This window comes from Euwallacea fornicatus, chromosome 11 (assembly GCF_040115645.1).
Source record: "Euwallacea fornicatus isolate EFF26 chromosome 11, ASM4011564v1, whole genome shotgun sequence".
Taxonomy (NCBI): domain Eukaryota; kingdom Metazoa; phylum Arthropoda; class Insecta; order Coleoptera; family Curculionidae; genus Euwallacea; species Euwallacea fornicatus.
Genome location: NC_089551.1, coordinates 3,605,300 through 3,620,177, shown reverse-complemented (window position 1 = coordinate 3,620,177; position 14,878 = coordinate 3,605,300). Strand labels below are relative to the sequence as shown.

The 14,878-nt window shown below is 36.9% G+C and overlaps 1 protein-coding gene across 5 annotated transcripts; it reads right to left on the bottom strand.

The window, feature by feature from the left end:
• LOC136341818 (ATP-binding cassette sub-family C member 4-like) lies at positions 1-14,331 on the bottom strand. 5 transcript variants are annotated; one of them, XM_066287151.1, is made up of 12 exons: positions 14,203-14,299; positions 14,122-14,147; positions 11,418-11,605; positions 8,124-8,432; positions 7,641-8,071; positions 7,424-7,580; positions 6,586-7,369; positions 3,810-4,005; positions 3,343-3,598; positions 2,956-3,292; positions 2,756-2,906; positions 1-2,702 (listed from the first exon to the last, which is right to left on the bottom strand). In XM_066287151.1, exons 3-12 carry the CDS (start codon positions 11,492-11,494, stop codon positions 1,522-1,524), a joined length of 3,879 nt encoding a protein of 1,292 aa, XP_066143248.1. In that variant the 5' UTR covers positions 11,495-11,605; positions 14,122-14,147; positions 14,203-14,299; the 3' UTR covers positions 1-1,521. The 5 variants fall into 5 exon arrangements, with proteins under 5 accessions (XP_066143248.1, XP_066143250.1, XP_066143247.1 ...); XM_066287153.1 differs by having other exon boundaries at positions 11,418-11,558; positions 14,203-14,288; XM_066287150.1 differs by having other exon boundaries at positions 14,122-14,331.
• Between the last annotated feature and the right edge of the window lie 547 nt (positions 14,332-14,878).

Below are 14,878 nucleotides of genomic sequence, written 5' to 3'. Positions count from 1 at the left end.
TTTCTCGCGGATTTATTTTATAGTCATATACAGAGTAGGCCAATAAAAACGAACCATAGTCGATTTCTCATATTTATCAATTGCGAAAAAAAATCGCTAGGACCCGTTGATTTTTATTTCGGGGGGGAAGAGGGGGTCGGCGGTAAATTTTTGCGTATATTTTCAACTCCGTCACTTCCCACCCTCTGGGGTAGTAATAGGCACCTGTTAAATTTTAAACGGGACTGGGGTCAAGTGATACCTCATTTTAAAGGTCATCGAATTCTGTTTTCAACGCTTCCAAGTTCTCTGAATTGCATGCAATAATTTTCGACAAAACAAGTTTTAAATATTAAACGAACCGACATAGAAGTAGTAATGCTTTTTAAATTTGTTTTCAATTTTTTAATGATAATTTTTGTGAGAAAAAGTCATTCTTTCTGAGCGAAAATTTAAGTTTTTAATAAAAGCAACCATACAAAGGAGGAATGATTAGTAACATCTACATTCAACGTACACCGATAATTTTTCTTGTGTTACTTACTTTCTAGTTTAACAAGTATTCAACATTTTTTCAGCCGAAATAATCGCAGGCAAAATCATGTGAAGTATTAAATGCAAATAAATTGAATGTAAATTATTTATCACATCTATTTCCAAAGGGAGGTAAAAAAATGACTGCAATAATTTTTGTTAAAAGCATTGAAGTCCATAGCAGAAATAACTATTAAAATCCCAGTAAAAATTCATTGATAAAATGAAATTTTACCAGTAAACCTTTACAAGACACTGATAAATGATAATAATTTCAAGCCTTCAATGCGTAAGACAAACCTTTTTTTTTAAATGTATCAAAATAGATTGTAGATGATAATAAAAATAGATAGATCATTAAGTCATAAAAAACTGAGAAAAACTGCTTCCTTGCTTCAAGTTAGTTCATGTATGATTAAAAAAAAATCACGTTAAGCACTTCTTACATAAAAATAATACTAATTACAAAGGGGCGAAAAGCGTTACTTTGCCGATTTCTTATAAACGTGTTTTCTCTAAATTTACTGAATAAAATTCAAAGAACTTGGAAGCGTTGAGAAGAGAATTCGATGACCTTTAAAGTAAAGTATCACTTGACTCCCTAATCCCGTTTAAGATTTAACCGGAGCATCTCCTCCTCACTCCCTAAGCGATTGGAAGTGGCGAAGTTGAAAATATATGCAAAAGACTAAAATAAAAATTTACGGGTCTCAGCAACTTTTTTTGCAAGCGATAAATATAACAAATCTATCTTGTTTCGGTTTCATTCACCCACCCTGTATGTATTTATTATAAAAATTGAATGATACATAAAGACACAAAATTTACATACAAAATAACAGAACATTTGCTTTATACGAGTACGCTTCCAGTTCTGGACACGGAGATGGTAACATTTTTCCTCCCTTCTTCATTGTAAGTTTTTTCTTCAGTATTTCGACTAGTTGTACTACATGTCCTCTAGTACTTTTTAAATAACTTATAAAACCAAATCATACAAAGACAAGATTACAAAAAGGTTATTCCACCAGAGTCCTGCACGATCTTGTAAAACAGTCCCTCTTTATCTGCCAATAGAGCACTGGGCGTGTCGAATTGTACAACTCTCCCGTCTTCTATGACCAAAATCTTATCCGCTACTTGGAATGAATTTAAGCGATGGGCAATGGTCAAAACCGTGCAATCGCTGAAATGGTGCTGCATGGTCATCTGAAGCGATCGGTCCGTTTCCACGTCCATGTTGGCTGTAGCTTCGTCCAGCACCACTATCTTGTTCTTGCACACCAACGCTCTGGCTAGACACAAGAGTTGTCTTTGACCGGAGCTGTAGTTTTTACCATGGTCTGTAATTGGCTGGTCCAAACTGGAAATCGAGTCCTTCATTTGAACCTTCTCTAAGGCGTCCCAAATCGTAAGGTCTGGGTATTGATTTAAGGGATCAATATTGGATCTGATCGTGCCGCTGAAGAGTATCGGATCTTGCGGAATTATTCCTATGTTAGACCTCAAGATGTCCAGCGGCAGACTTTCGATGTCCAATCCATCTATAAAAATGTGTCCCTGGTAATCGTATAGTCGAAAGAGGGCTGAAATTATAGAAGTTTTTCCGGCCCCAGTACGGCCCACTATTCCAATCTTGCTCTTCTCTTTGATTCTGAAGCTAATGTTCTTCAGAACCCTCTCCCCGGTGATTTCGTACGTTAAAGACACGTCTTCATATGAGATGTCTCCTGCAATGGGTGAAGGTATCTGCGACGAGCGACGCGTTTTAGGCGGGCATTTGAGGATAGAGTCAGATGCCTGTTTATCTTCCTGCTCGGCATCGGCATACTCCAACACGCGTTCCACCGAAGTCATCGTATTCTCCATTTCTGCAGCCTGTCTGATGGCCCATTGCAGCATCCCGTGTAAACCCATCGCTTGGGTCACCGCCAACATCACATCTCCCGCCTTGACACCCTCAGAAAAAATGGCAAACTTCATGATTATGCAGGCTAAAAAGAGGGGACACATCATGTCTAAAGAGAAGGCGAATATGCGCACACAGGACTGGCTCATGTAGTAGGCTGAAGTGAAAAGGTCCTGGTGTCTGTCGAATTCGCGCTGTAAAATTCGCTCCTCTTTGCAGGCGTGGACAGTGATCAGTCCTTCGAGGGATGCGTTAATGTAGCCAATCATCGGGCTTCTGGCTGCAAATGATTTCCAAGTAAAATTCTGTTGACTTTTGACGGAGACACCTTACTAGCAGCCTCTAGGCGCCTTAAGCTCCTTCCAGTGGGCAGGTAGTATCTCTGAATGAAAAACAGTACGAGGAACAGGCACGAACAAGGAATCAAGAAGTAGTAATTCACTGTGGCTATCAGAAACACTGTTGCTGTTACTGAACAGAGGTTCTGCAATAATCGTCTTAGATCATCCAAAAAACAGTGAGCCAAGGCTTACCCGGAATAATTCGTAAATAACAAAGGGGATGGACTCGTCTATGGTGTGGAAATCCTTCGACACTCTGTTGATGATGTTGCCAGTAAAGTGATGATCGAAGAATGTCATGCGGGCATTTAGCACCCCTGCGACCAAGACGTTATGCAGTTTCCTTCCTGCCCTTGTGCAGAAATAGAAATTGGAAAAGGAGCGAACCAACGACAAAATCGTCCCAACAAGAACCATCGAACAGTACAACTTTACTAGCAAATTTCTTGCGCCTAGTGAGTCATGGTATTCCTTGGTATCAATACGATTGGTCCTGCTCAAGTTCGCTACCATTGGTTCTACGTCGACCCTAAGTGATTAACAGAGTTGAGCTGATCAAAAAAAGCAACCTGAACTAACCATCGACTGAGCAGTTTCTCCGAATAAGCCAAAGCAGATTGGCATAAGACAAACACTATAATCATGTACAGCAACACAGCAATGCCTCCAGTGTACTTGTAGTACGTGACGTAGTTCTTCCAAAGAACTCCTCCCTGTTTGTTTTCTTCGTAGTGCAAGTTTCTTCTGGGTTCCGTGTATTCCTTATGCAGAAGCAAGGCGTCTTCTTCAGAAGGTTCATTATCATCATCGCTGTCCTCCGGATAGAACCGGTTATCTACAGGTTTAGAAGAATTGTGATGAAGATACTGAGGTTGTGTCAGAAACTGGGAAGATATCGGCTGCAGCATAAAATCCAAAAAGCTTTAAAGCCGCTGCGAATTACTCCATTGAAGAGTGGCATTGAGCAGGTTTTTGGCCTTTTTGGCAACTGCAGCCTCATAACTACAACAGATTTGGACGTACCGTAACACTCTTCAAACACGCACCTTCATCAATGAAGTAAGTAATCCTCTTGTCTAAGGAAGCCCTTTGTTGGTCCAAATCCAACGTTCGCCCATTTTCCATGAACAAAACGTTTCCCGTGGGCACCTGCTTGATGTTGCTAAAATTGTTGCTAATTAAAATGACTAGCTTGCTTTGCAGAAAACCCTTGATGCATTCTTTAAACACGTGATTATTAACCTAAAATACACAAATAAAATCGCTTGATGTGAAATACTCCAATCAATGACCCAAACCTGGACGCAACATAATTTTTTTACGCTTTTGTGCTCCATCCGTCACAAATGAGACACTAATCCATGGCGGCAAAAATGGAGGACATGACATTTCCTTTTCGGATACGCGAAAGTTCTGCGCACATCGAGAGCAGATTTTTTCTAATTTTTAATTTTCTTAATCAAAATAGGTGATTAAATGGCTATATTTTCGCAACTAATTACATAACGAAGGCGGTACCATCATTTCATCCATCAATAAGCGCAATGACTGCTGTTGTTCTGTAGATAGAGAGCGCATCGAAAAGGTCCAGAAATCTGTCCCATGTAGAAAATTTGTTTTACCTTGTACAGGTTGATTCAATCTTAACGCTTAATAAAAATGGGCAAACCTACAGATCACATAATATACAGGATGTCCCGTTTAATGTTTCGGAGGTGTTACTATTTTTATATAGGGTGTTATTTAAACACGTTACAAAACTTCAAGGAGGATTCTTTGAGTGAGTCTCAGAGGAACGTTTATATAGGGGGGGGGACGCTAAATTCTCATCAACGGTGCACTTTTTGAATCAAATGTTCGATTTAGGGTCATTCAGTGTTAAAGGGGTGACAAAATAGCAAATTTCCATTTTTTATTTAAACAACGTTTTCGAAATTATTTGAAGATGACCTCAATTTTTTTAAACGACAATGTATCGTTTTTAATACAAATTCACACGCTTCTGACAGAGACAAATAACTTTTAGGTAAAATACTTTTTTTATACAAGCTAAACAGGTATGAGATGAACCAAATCAGGATTTTGCTGATCGATGAATTGATAAAGGTGGTCTTATTGCGTGGCCTGTAAGATCACCCAATCTGACGTCCCTTGACTTTTTTTTATGGAGTTACTTCAAAGACAAAATTTATCAGGAAATTCCAACTATACCGAAAAATATGAGGGAACGCATTGCAAATGCTTGTGGCGCTATCAGTAGAAAAACTGTTTTGGAATGTAGTGAATCCTTCAGAAAGCGAATTGACAGGTGTATTGGAGTTCAGGATAATTACTTTCAACACTTTTGTAATAAACTTTTTGCCATTATCCATTTTGCTTTATTGATATAATCAAAAGAATAAAAACGCACTTTTAGATATTTCATTTCATATCTGCTAAACTTGCGCTTGCATGAAAAATATTTCAAATAAAAGTTATTTCTCTCTTTCAGAAGCACATGAATTTGTAAAAAAACGATACGCCTTTGAGAAAAATAGAGGTCAATTTCAAATAACCTACAAAACTTTGTTTAAATAAAAAATGGAAATTGCTGCTTGGACATCCCTTTAATACTGAATAACCCTAAATTGAACGTTTGATTCAAAAATGCGCCGTTAATGGAAATTTTTAGTGTCTCAAGATAATTTAACCAACCTGTATAAACATAAGTCTGATAAAGCTTCGTTATCAGGATACAGGGTGTCAAACTTTTTTCCTTTAATCGTTATACATTAAAAAAAAGTCTTACATAACAAGAAGATGCAGACTAATATGACGATGAAACTTGGTGACACTTTTTAATGTAGTACAAAGAAAGATTTTAAACAAAAAATTGTATCTCTCCTTTTGCTACTGACGTGCACAGAAGTAACGCCGGAAATTTCAAAAAATCATACAAGAAAAACTTTATAAAAACCACAATTACACAGATGATACGTATTTTTTTAATGAAAAAACATCTAACAAGAATTAACACGAAAATACGATAGTTGCTAAAAATGTCCTCTTTCAATTTTAAAATTGAACATTAGCTCGTCTGAATATTGATAGCCGAACACTTTGAAATATTCCCGGCATATATCTTTATGAATACAGGACTCCCGTATCTGTTGGATTAATCCTACATCGGTGTTAATCGGAGTTCTCTAAACGAAGAACTTTACATATCCCAAAAAAAAATCTAACGGTATTAAATCCAGTGACCTGGGAGGCCACGACTGTACTTAATGCGAAAAAATATATAAAAGATTGAAAAAAGTCAGAGGCGCACAAATAATAATGATAACTATAAATCACACTGCCAAATTTCAACAATATTGGCAAAAAAATTATTAAAACTTTTACATAAAAAAAAAACAATAAAAAAAAGTTTTACACCCTGTATCGTGAAAACGAAGCATTACAAGACCTTTGTTTATATAAACTTTTCGTCTTAAAATCACTTAAGGAACCACCCCTTTAAATCTGACCACGTACTTAAATAACACCCTGCACAACCGAGAACTTCACTTTGCTGGAAATCTCTATGGGGCAACAGCGATTATCTATATTAGCAAATTAAAAAAAAAACCTAAATATCTAACTTATCATCGACTGCGAATCACCCTGTATAATACATTTCGATAGAAACTTTCACCGCCATGGATAAGTGCCGAATTAGCCAGAAGGAGCGGACCAAACTATAAAAATAATGCTCCGCCCACTTCTTCTCTAGCTTCTTGGTGCGGACTAAGCGTCCATTTATTCTAGGACATTGAGTCCACGTATTCAATCAATACTTACGTGGCCATCTACAGCAGACAAACAGTCGTCCAACAAATAAATGTCGCTGTCCGTATAAACAGCCCTGGCAAGGCAAATGCGGGCTTGCTGCCCCTTGCTCAGAGTTATCCCCTTGTCCCCAACCACAGTATTGTCAAGGTTCTTTAAGTGGTTGAGGTCGTAAGTCAGAGCACAAACACGCAGAACTTCCTGGTAGCGCTGCTCCTCGTAGGGTTGTCCGAATAGAATATTTTGCCGGATTGTAGAAGGAAATACCCAGGGCTCCTCTGGTGCATAGGAAATAGTACCGTTCACCACCATATTCCCACTGGAAATTGGGTACTCCTTCAGTATAGTCTTTAGCAAGCAGCTCTTTCCACTGCCAATATTTCCGCTCACAACAACCAGCCCGCCGCTGCTCACATCCAAAGAAACGCTCTTCAGGACTTCCTGTCCATGAATCATCACTGAGACTTTTTCTAAGTAAACTTTGGGTTCAATGGAAAGTTTTCTGTCGTGGATTAAAGGGACGAATTCGGGGGCGTTCAAGAATTGGTAAAAGCGCTTCATAGCTGCATAAAACTCCGCTAAACTGTTGATTCCCATGGGAATCGAGATGGTGATGCAGGAGCGGAGAGAGTTGAAGGACTGACTTACAAACGTCACAGTTTCGGCTGTTACAGTCTTGCCTACCAAGGTGTAGGTGATGATCAGTAGGAAGAAAGCCACCTTCATAGTCAAGCCTCCAAGTGTAACAATAACGGCCTTTAGGTAGTAGATGATTTTCAGCTTTTGGATCTCTTTCCTGCAAGGGAGAAATGCAATTTTGGTTTAAGTAGTTTTAAGAGGGTAAACTCACACTCGAGCAGCACCGATGAGTCTTTCGAAGAAGCCTTCCCAAGTATACATTTTTATTATTTTAATGGCATTCAAGGCCTCCTTCACCAGCTGGATTCTTTGTTCGGCGCACTTGGCCGCCACCAGCCGCGTCAAGGAAAACTTTCTTCCGCAATAAGCTGGACAGAATAAATGCTTCAAATTTCCCTATAATGTGCCTTCTAATAAACCCCACGTACATTGAAAAGGAATCACTATGATGAAAAACCCAATCCCCACAAAAACGGATGCTCCTATTCTCGTGTAGATCATGTAGGTAACGAGCCCCACATGCAACACCCCCACCCAGATATCGTTGAAGAAGATCATAACCGCATCGATGGATTGCACGTCTTTGGTGATCAAAGTCACGACTTTTCCTATGGAAAACTCGGAGGAGACCTCAGCATTGAGCTTCAGAGCCTTCCTATAGATGAGACTGCAGAGAGCTGTTCTCACTCGAAGCGAGAACTCCATTATCAGTTGCTGGTAGTTGTGGTTATAAATGCAGTTGACCATGCTTATAGCCACTACAGTGAAGGCATAACCGTAGACCTGGGACTTGGAAATTGATGTCTCTCCTGGCGCAAAGTAAGCTACAAACCTTGAGATCGCCTTGGGTAGGAGTAAACTGTTGGAGTTTCTACATTTGATACGTGTCTTCCTTATTTTCTCATACTTACATCACGGTAGACTTTACTACGAGCTGCATGACTCCCAAACCGAAATAGTACAAGCCAAACTTCCGGATTAAACAATACAATATCGAAACTTCAGCAGAGTTGTCGATTTTATGACCCTTGGTGCCGTATGGTGTCAGGGGACATTCGACTGATTCATCAGGGAGCGGCGCTACTGCGCTCAATTTCCGGTTCCAGATCGTCTCCAATTCAGTACCCAGTTTCTCGGACTCGAATTTCGGTAGTACTTTGTAGACGTCCTTTTCTTGAAGGTCCCTTGTTCGGCTTTTCTTTAAAATAGGCGCTGTGAAGCTGAAATAAATGGAATCTGTAAGGCCCCCCCTCCGTGTTATACAGGGTGGCCCCGAACTGCCTAGCCAAACTTCCGGAGGTTCTACACATCGAACGCTACCAAAAATATACGGTAGAAAATCTCGAAAAACTCTGCCTATTTTGAGGAAATTTTGATTTTTTATTTTTGAGGACTTGTCGAGTTTTGTAATCTAAATGCCGCTGCACGTTCCTTTGCATTACCTCTAAAAATATTTGGACAGTACCGTTGGAAAGCCACTTCAATTTCCTATTTTAAGCAACCATTGTAAGTCCATCTTGTTTGTACCCTGCTGGTTCTACAGAGGCCTAAACATACAACTTCTCTATTTCATTCTTTTTGCTAAATTTTCAACTGTCCATTGCCCCAAAAATCCCCCACCTTATACCATTTCGTACTTCGTAAAAAAACTTGTACCACCAAGTACCCTTCCATCGTGGTAGCATTTGTTGCCATTTCTTGAGTTTATCTTATTTTTAAAAGAGTGAGGGTTAGTGTCAGTTATTGAATATCACTTATACAGAGAACAACTGTATTTGCAAAAATTGAGAAACAATTTAAACAAAGCTTTGTGAATTATAAATATTGTCCAAAGCCTTTATTGGCGCAAGCACCACCTTCACCTCCGAAGAATTGTCCGGCAGACGCCATGGATCTCTCCCGTCCTTACCCCTATTTGGACGCAACCCACAAATATTCTTTGCGCAAGTCCTTCAATTGTGCCCGCATTATCCTTGTACGCTATTTTTAACATACCAGAATTTTTTTTCTAAATACATTTTTTCTCTATGCATGTGGTTTTCAATAACCGACACCCCCCTCACTCTTTTGAATGTAAGGTAAACTCAAGAAACGGTACTATGGTAGAAAGGTACTTGGTTGTAGATGTTTGTCGTGAACTTTTGGAAGTTTGAAACCTTTGAGAGCAATGCACAGTTGAAAATTTAGAAAAGAGGTAAAAGGTTTACGTGCAGGCCGTTTAAAATAGGAAATTTCAGTGGCTTTCCGACGGAATTATTGGAATTTTTATAATGGCAATGAAAAGAAAGATAAAAGGGCATTTAGATTACAAAACATGACAAGTCTTCAAAAAAAATATTAAATTTCCTACAAGTAGGCTGAATTTTCCACCTTGCATTTTTTGTAATATTTGATGTATAGAACCACATCCTGAAATTTAACTCGGTAGTTTAAGAACATCCTGTAGAACTAAAAAAATTTGATTTTTGAAAAACTTAGGACGAAAGTTTTTGAGTAAGATTGGTTTCCTATAGTGGATTCGATTCGATACCTACACACAACGGCGGGTTTCATTAAGCCAAAACATTTCCAATTTGACCGTCACCATAGGAATCTCGGAAACTAGAGTAGTTACGAAAAAATTTAAATGGGGGCAATGTGGCGTAATTTAACACTTGACCAAATGACATTTTCAAAATTTGAATCGAGTACTTTTGAAGATAACCGAAAAAAAAAAAAAAAGTTAGTGATTCCTTTTTTTAGCGTTATTTACACAGAAATACATTTGCATTACTACTCTTTTTTAGCTACATGATGGCATTTTCAGATTTGCCACCCGACGTTTCGTCTTTCAGTTACCATCATCAATTTTATTTTTTCTTATGAGCGCCACAATGGATTTTTCGACAAAAAAATAGACGGATGGCATATGTGAAAACGCTATCGTGTAGCTGAGAAAAAATGACGATGAAAATGTGCTTGTGGTTTGGGCTTCCTTATCAAATAAAAGAAAAAGTAAAAACGAAATCTCAAACTTTTAGTTTGTTTTGGATCTCTTTAGAAGTATTCGCGAAAATTCAAATTTCGGAAACGACATTGGATCAAGCGCTAAATTACAAAATTTTGCCCCCATTTAAACTTCTTCGTAACTCATCTAGTTTCCGAGATCTGAATAATAGAGGTCGAATTCGAAATATCCCATATACAAGAAGCCAATTTGACAGATTAAGATAATTAATATTTTTGTCTTGTGAAAAGTTGTCTAAGTAGAAAGAATCGCTCTCCCGGCAATCTCCTTTGTGTAGTTTCTCGCCTCCAGCTGTGAGGATGCTTCTGCTATCTCTTCTAGAAAGTTTCCAATTATTCTCATAAAAGAGAACTTTTGGAGCTATTTTTGAGTGTAAGAATCGAGAATTTCTAAGTTATAATTTTCCGAAGTGATAGATTTGGAACAAATCCGCAAATGTTACTTAGTAAAAATTCGATTATCGTCTTAGATACAGTTCGGCTCCCATTTTCAGGAAATCACCAGTTTTTCCCTTAATAAAAAATCTTTAAAGCTACTTTCGAGTAAAAGACTCATGTCTTCAGCTTATTCAATTTGCGAGTTATAATTTTTTTAAGTCCTCAATTTGGAAAATCTCTGCAAGTTCTTTTTTGATCAGAGTCGATTCTCATTCTGAGATCATTTCTATCCAAAAAATCGCTAATTTTTAGTAATAGAGAGTTACTAAAATTATCCCTGAGGGTAATACGCATATATTCGGCTTATTCAGTTTACGAAATATATTTTTTTGAAAAGGTAAATGCGAAGGGTCTTTGCAAGCTCTTCTTCATAAAGCCTGGATTCTCCCCCTGGGATCATTTCTACTGTCTCTACTAGGAAGCTGAAAAAAATTGCCCTTAGAGAGAATCACTAAAGCCATCGTTAAGTGAAAAACTCATATCTTTGGCACACTCAGTATACAGTCGACGATCCTCTGTGCAAGTTCATCTCTAAATCCGGTATATTATCGATAATTATTTTGCAAATCAATATACTGAGTTTGAATTTAAACTCTTATCAGCTTCACTAGCGTTACTAGAGAACAACAATAACATACGCAATGACTTATTTTTAATCATATTTAAACAACGCCCAGTCCACCAAGTCAGAGGCCTATAATTTTTGTTTAGCCCATTATCTTTAGTTTCTTAACTAATACAGTCTTACATCAAATACTTACTAGAAAAATATAATAGAGAATATTGAGGCCCCCTCACGGGGATTTGAGGCCTTCTGAGTACTTTCTCCTTGGTCCATAACGCTCGTTTTCCACTACTACTGGATGATTTTTTACGCTCTTTTCGTCATGTTCGCTCATGAACTAGAACAGATTTTTCGCAGATAAGTCCCCTGGCCAAATCTTATCACCTAAATAGATAAACTGCCTTCACATCTCTGAATTCCAAGGTTTTTTCATTTAATATCGATGATGTAATCGATATTGTTTATCTTCCAATGCTAAAGGGGTTTTCGCAGCAGTTAAGAACAAATTCGAAAATGAATGGCCGAATAAATTGAGAAATTTGATTTTTGTTCATATTTAGTTCATAATAAGCTTAAATTCTTTTAATTAGCTTAATTAGTTTTTGTTTTTTCAATTTATAATAACTTTAAGTATGGTTAAGTATTTCCAAGTCGCTTTGCCCATAAATAAACCAGAAAAATGGGGAACAGCAATTTTTGTTTTGCATTTATCTACATCTTGTGATAGCATAAATGATGATGAGCCACATACAGTAATTAAATCTTCTTGTTTATCAAGTTTATTAATGTATTTCGCACTGAATCACTTATAACTGATTACATTGGTATTTATGGAACGTTACAAATTGAGTGGATAACTAGACAGGGTGTCCCACTGAAAACGGCAATTAGACGTTTTGTAGAAATTATGAATAGCAAAGTTACAATCCCACCTAAAACATTTTCAATGACGTCACACTTCCGGTTGTACAGGAGATCGACAGTGGCTTGCTTATTTTGAAGGGAACACCCTATATATTATTGGATTTTAGTATTCTGAACTGCAATAAAGATACTAGATATCTCCGCGACACGTCAATTTTGCTTTTAAGGGGGGTACATTTTAGCGTTAAATACAGAGTCGTCAAAAACAACTATCTTCGCGAGTAAACACTCAACTTTGGAATCTCAAGTCTCGCTATAGGGCGAGTGACACCTTCTTTGAAAGCGTTTTTAATTCTGATTGCGTACATTTTTTTTCAAATTTAGATCACCTTTCTTTTTAACGATGCCAGAACCAACTATGATTTATATTTACAAAAAAAATAACTTTATTTAATAACCCTAAAAACTAGAAACTATATATTTTTTTAATATTTATCACTGTAATCTGCTCCAAACAAAAACTTATAATGTAAAATTTATTTTTGTGTAACTAGCGAAATAAAAGATTAGGAGGATTTTTCGTAAATGCCAAAAATTGAATTTTTGTTTATAACACGTGAACAAAACTCGAAAAAAAAAATTTTGGAACCGGCACTGAATTTGTCTAAAGAAAAAACACATCCAAAATGCCTTATTTGTTTTTCCTATCTTACTATTTCGTGGACTCCCTATAAAAACACCGAAATTTACCCACCCAATACTTTTAAGCTTTCAAAGCATCCCAGCAATTTTTCGCAGAGACACCTGAAAGTTCTGATAGTTTGCGAAATTAATTCAATCCTTTTTGTCGTAGAATAAATGATTTTTAGAAATTCAAAAGTAATGAACAATTCACTTAATATTTTTGGATGCAGCTCAAAGGAAGAAACGAGAACTAAATACATTTTAAATTGCTAAGCAACAAATTAAACAATTTTTTGCGTGGATTCCTTTAGTAAAGTAAAAATTTTTATTGTTATAAAGAAAAAAGCTCAATTATTCGAGTTTGTTAAAGGGATTTTTTATATATTTTGTGGCATCTTCTGTATACTTTTCTCCGAACTGGTAGTCAAAAATTTTTAAAATTGGTATTTCGTTAAAGAGAATGTTATTATCTTTAAAATTCAACCCACGGTCCCATTTGAAATCCCAACGTCGATTGCACCCCCATAGAAGGGGTTATTTTAATAAAGTTAAAACCGCGCTATCGTGTGTTTTCCAAAAACAGAATTGACATGTCTTGGCATTTTAAGAGCTTTTGCAATAATCCAAAATAATTGTGGTGGACAATTTTCGATGAAACACCCTGTACAACACATTAATGATCATATTTTTCAAATCTTTCAAAAACTGCCATATCAAGCGGGAAAAAATTTAACATAACTTAACTCAAGCTTTCAGAAAATATAGGTAATTTAGCTGTCAAATTAAAAACCTTCTATTTTTAATAGTCTGCTTACTAAAAATAATTTAAATAGTAATAAATATTAATTTCGCCAACCAAATACAAAAACAACCCTGTAGTACTGTATATTTTTTAAAAGAGAATTACAAGTATGATTTTATTATGACAAAATATACAAGGTGTTCCATAAGAAAAAAACCAACAATAAGCAATAACTAAGAAAAACTATAACATATAGAAAAAAGCTTAGGGCTGCTTTGAATTCCACTGAAAATTCTACCTAGGAATCCCTTTTCTCCGTTTCAATGGTCCAGATCATAAATCAAATACGAGGGGGGTCCGAAATGGTATTTTTTCAAAATCACCCTGTAGTTAAAAAATGCAGCTAACTATTAAAGCTTTGTCGGTGGCATCACTTGTTTTACAAAAGAGTAGCACTTTGTTGGATAAACGGTTTTGTACTATCAATAATGGACCACCTTGTGCATCGTCCTCAGTTGCGTCTATGATGGACCTCAATCAAACGTGCATGTATTACAGCAACGAGTTTCTTCTTAACTTTTAGTTACTGAACATGCCGAGCTTAACTTACCAGATCCGAATCACTACTACCATTTCCTAGAAAACCTCTTTATTTAATGTTACTCGTATGCAATTAACACACAATGTTTACATATTGTTTCCAAATATTTACAGAAAACTCGATTATCTACTTTTGCGGTTCTAACCACGTAACCGAGGCCATCAAAATTATGTAAAGACATTGTTCGTTGGTTCTTCACTTGCAATCAAAGTTAATGCGTTTTTAGCGATGCGCCTCTTAATTGGAACCTAACAGCCACCTAGTAATGTTAATGTTCCTGTAATTACAATAATGTACGTATACGAGGGAACTTTCATACTTGAAATTCACAAAAATCTTGTAAATCATGTATCGCAAGTTCCTATCCAGTGACTCCAGTTAGGAAACTTGTGCAATTATTGCTTGAACGAAATAATGATGATCAAAAACTTGTCTTAAAATATCAAATTTCTCGCTATTTAATTGAATTCGCCCTCGTACCTGCGTCTCTTTTAAACAATTCTAAATTGTTACACGTCTCACTCATGGAAGGGTCCTGAATGCAAAGTACCCAAAGTATATGCGCCAAGAACTATAAAAGTACCGGTCAAGTCTCCTTCTTTTAGATAATGCAGGATTGACGTTTTTCCGGGGAATTAAATATGCTTGGGTGGTAAATAAACATTTGTACGCTTTGGGGATTTGTTCAGGAATTCGTGCTATTTGCATACACTTTATGTATGCATGCTTATGAATTTGACGTACTCAATTAATGCAAAAAATAATA

What these genes read in the sequence shown, in the direction of transcription:
- LOC136341818 (XM_066287150.1), bottom strand. Translation starts at nt 11,494, where the DNA reads ATGGACCAAGGAGAAAGTACTCAGAAGGCCTCAAATCCCCGTGAGGGG. An exon ending in TTCTCTATTATATTTTTCTA is followed by an intron (nt 8,433 to 11,417) that starts GTAAGTATTTGA and finishes CATTTATTTCAG; the next exon opens with CTTCACAGCGCCTATTTTAA. An exon ending in TGTCTGCTGTAGATGGCCAC is followed by an intron (nt 4,006 to 6,585) that starts GTAAGTATTGAT and finishes TGTGTATTTTAG; the next exon opens with GTTAATAATCACGTGTTTAA.